This window comes from Orycteropus afer, unplaced genomic scaffold, assembly GCF_000298275.1.
Source record: "Orycteropus afer afer isolate SDZICR_OR568_19922 unplaced genomic scaffold, OryAfe1.0 scaffold00382, whole genome shotgun sequence".
In the NCBI taxonomy this organism is placed as follows: Eukaryota; Metazoa; Chordata; class Mammalia; order Tubulidentata; family Orycteropodidae; genus Orycteropus; species Orycteropus afer.
Window position 1 is genome coordinate 35575 of NW_006921969.1, and position 2826 is coordinate 38400.

At 46.1% G+C, this 2826-nt stretch overlaps 1 protein-coding gene across 1 annotated transcript in view; it reads right to left on the bottom strand.

Annotated features, from left to right (window-relative positions):
- Positions 1-2166, bottom strand: part of MAD2L1 (mitotic arrest deficient 2 like 1) — a 13113-nt gene extending 10947 nt beyond the window's left edge. The window contains exons 1-2 of the mRNA XM_007953268.2: positions 2094-2166; positions 949-1095 (exon numbers count right to left, since the gene is read on the bottom strand). Of these exons, the coding sequence (XP_007951459.1) occupies positions 949-1095; positions 2094-2166 (220 nt within the window). The remainder of the gene's footprint in view (positions 1-948; positions 1096-2093) is intronic.
- Between the last annotated feature and the right edge of the window lie 660 nt (positions 2167-2826).

Here is a 2826-nt window from a genome sequence, read left to right on the forward strand (position 1 = left end):
TATTTATTTATTTATTTTTAAGTTTAGTTCCCAGATTGTATACAACTTTATTGTCCTTATTCTTTCTCTAACGATACTTTGAAATCCTAGTGGTTACAGAGAAATATGCTAAGAATTTATAGTGGCTGTCTTCTCAGATCATGAACATTCATAATTCTGTTAAGTTCTAACATTCCATTTGGCCACATAAACTTCTGAATTATTGCAAACATCTAAGGGAGCTGATGGGAGACATTTATTAAACCATATCAAATTCCTAACATCAAAATATTCAGCCAACTGGGATCTATGTAGGAGATCCTGGATAGAATAGAACAATGTGGAACAAAACTCAAAATCATTCAAAAAAAACACTTTTGCTGGTCTGCTAGAGCCTGGTGAAACTCCTGAAACTATGGCCACCAGCTGCCCTTCAGGTGTGGAATTGAACCCACTCCTGTGGCTTCCAGCCAAATAAAAGGCATATGAGCTAAACATTTACATTAGGTAGATACACTCCTTGGAGAGATGATTAATGGGAGAACAGAAGGGCAGTGTATGCAAAGGGAGACAGCCTGTGGGGCAGGAGTGCATGGGAGGGTAGGACACAGAGTGTACACAGGGGGGAGGTGGCTATGGTGGGGGAAGTAGGAAGAGAGCTGTTACACTGTGGGAAATTTCAGTTGATGTCATGACACAGAGTGTGTATGAACTGCTGTATAGAAAGTGAATTTGCTCCGTAAACTTTCACCCAAATCACAATTTAAAAAAATAAATAAATATTCAGCCAACTCAATGTGGTAGAGAAAGGGATTTTTTTTTTCCGATTTATGCATGAATCACTATATTTGAGAAAGTAGTGTATTTTACACCTCTACATAGCTAGCTGAAAAATGACCACCAAGATGACAGAAAATGTAGATTCATGGAACGGCTGCAAAACTCAAATTGCTTTCAATTATTAAATACCTTTTAGTTGTTCCACCACATTATTGAGGTATTTTATGAGCTCAGGATCAGTAGTCACAAGCAAGGTGAGTCCATATTTTTGCACTCGAGTGAAGGTTTCAGATGGATATATGCCACGCTGATATAAGATGCTGTTGATGCCAAATGCTGAACGCAAAAGAAACGTTAAAGAAAAATCATCATCATTTGCAACTTCAGTAAATGAAATACATTGGGAGCTCTCCTGGCCTAGCACCTAAGGCATTAGACTGCTAACCCGGAGGCTGGAGGTTCAAACCCACCAGCCACTCTTTGGAAGAAGGAAGGTTGGGCAATCTCCTTCTGTACTGATACCGCCTGGGAAACCCAAGGAGGGGTAGCTATGAGTCCGGTCGACTGGACAGCAGTGAGTTTGGAACGGTTTCATTAATGCTATGAAACTGTAAATGCCTAAACACATGAGTTTGCTTATGTGTTACTGAAAGATGAATAGGTGTGCAAAGTGGCATTAAATATCCATAAAATCTTGCTTCTAAGTAAAAGTAAGGAATATGTGCATTTATGAGGCAATGAAAAAAAATTAAATGCCAAAATGCATTAACCTACCACTGACACATTTCATCTCATTGTAAGCCAAGGTCCAATTCAGATTATACTGTTAGAAGACGTCAAAACAGGTTTGGGCTGAGTGGTCAAATATCCAGGCAAGCTTCCTCTTCTTTTTGTCCTGCTTTTCTCCACTCATGTCCCGCTAGGCTCTATTCAAAGTTGTGGATACCGCTGGCCTGGCTTAAAGCCGTGCTATACAAACTACAGTGAATTGTGGCCTACCTCAGAATCAATCACCAGGTGGCAAGGGCTGGGTAAAAATACACACTGGTCCCACCCCAGCCTTACCAAGTCCCAGGGGGTTGGGGATTCACACTAAAGAAACACTCCAGATGACCGAATACACCGCAAGGCAGGCCTCCGCAACACCGAGGCCTCCGCCTCCACCATTAGCAAAGTGTCCAGAGCGTAGCGCCAGCATCCGACTCCTCGGGTGGGCGAGGGCTTAAATTTCAGGGCTGCTCCAGCCCATCCTGGCTCCCCACCTCTGAGGCCAAGCCGCAGGCCTGCGAGACTACTTCGGCTCTCCAACCCTGGCCTGCGCGATGAAGACTTACAGAAGAACTCGGCTACGATTTCGGCGCTCCCGCGTAGCGTGATGCCCTGCTCCCGGGTAAGCTGCAGCGCCATGGCTAGATCCACAGACGAAGGAACTCGCCTTCACCTGTAAACAGCGACCACAGCGGCTGCCACGGCAGTTCCCCGCCACTCGTTTAAAACCAACGACGCAGCCCGCCGTCTGGCCCTTCGCGCAGGCGCGATGAGTGGCTTGCTACCGCCACTCGCAGCGGAGCCCTCCCAGCCTTTCCCCGCCCTTACCAGAACTGGCCATTCGCGCAGGCGCAGTCTGTATACCTGGAGTTCTGCATGTAATCGCGGGTGAGTGGGTACTAATTTGGAGATCGCTTCTGAGAGTGATCATCAACATCGTAGGCATTTATTAGGCCGGCCGATTGAGCGAGGAAGGAACACAGTTTTCAGTTTGAAAGATGTTTCAAACTGAAGTGAACTGCCTATCAGCCGTGCTTGAAGTTGCCCCAGAGATCTTCATACTTGGCCATGCTGCCCCCTAGTGAATGCTGGAAATTTGTGGCCTTGGAGGACCTGACGTGGTGAGCGCGGTTAGTTTCGTGCTTAGAGAAACTGGATTAGGGATTAAAGGGACGAACCGCATCAGTTTTTGTAATGCTTTTGTTTTGAGCTCGGGGCCCCAAGCATAGATAGCATTGGAGCCGAGTCTGTGGCGGCGGGGGGCTGCGTCTAATGGTGCAGGCTATATGCTGTTCATCT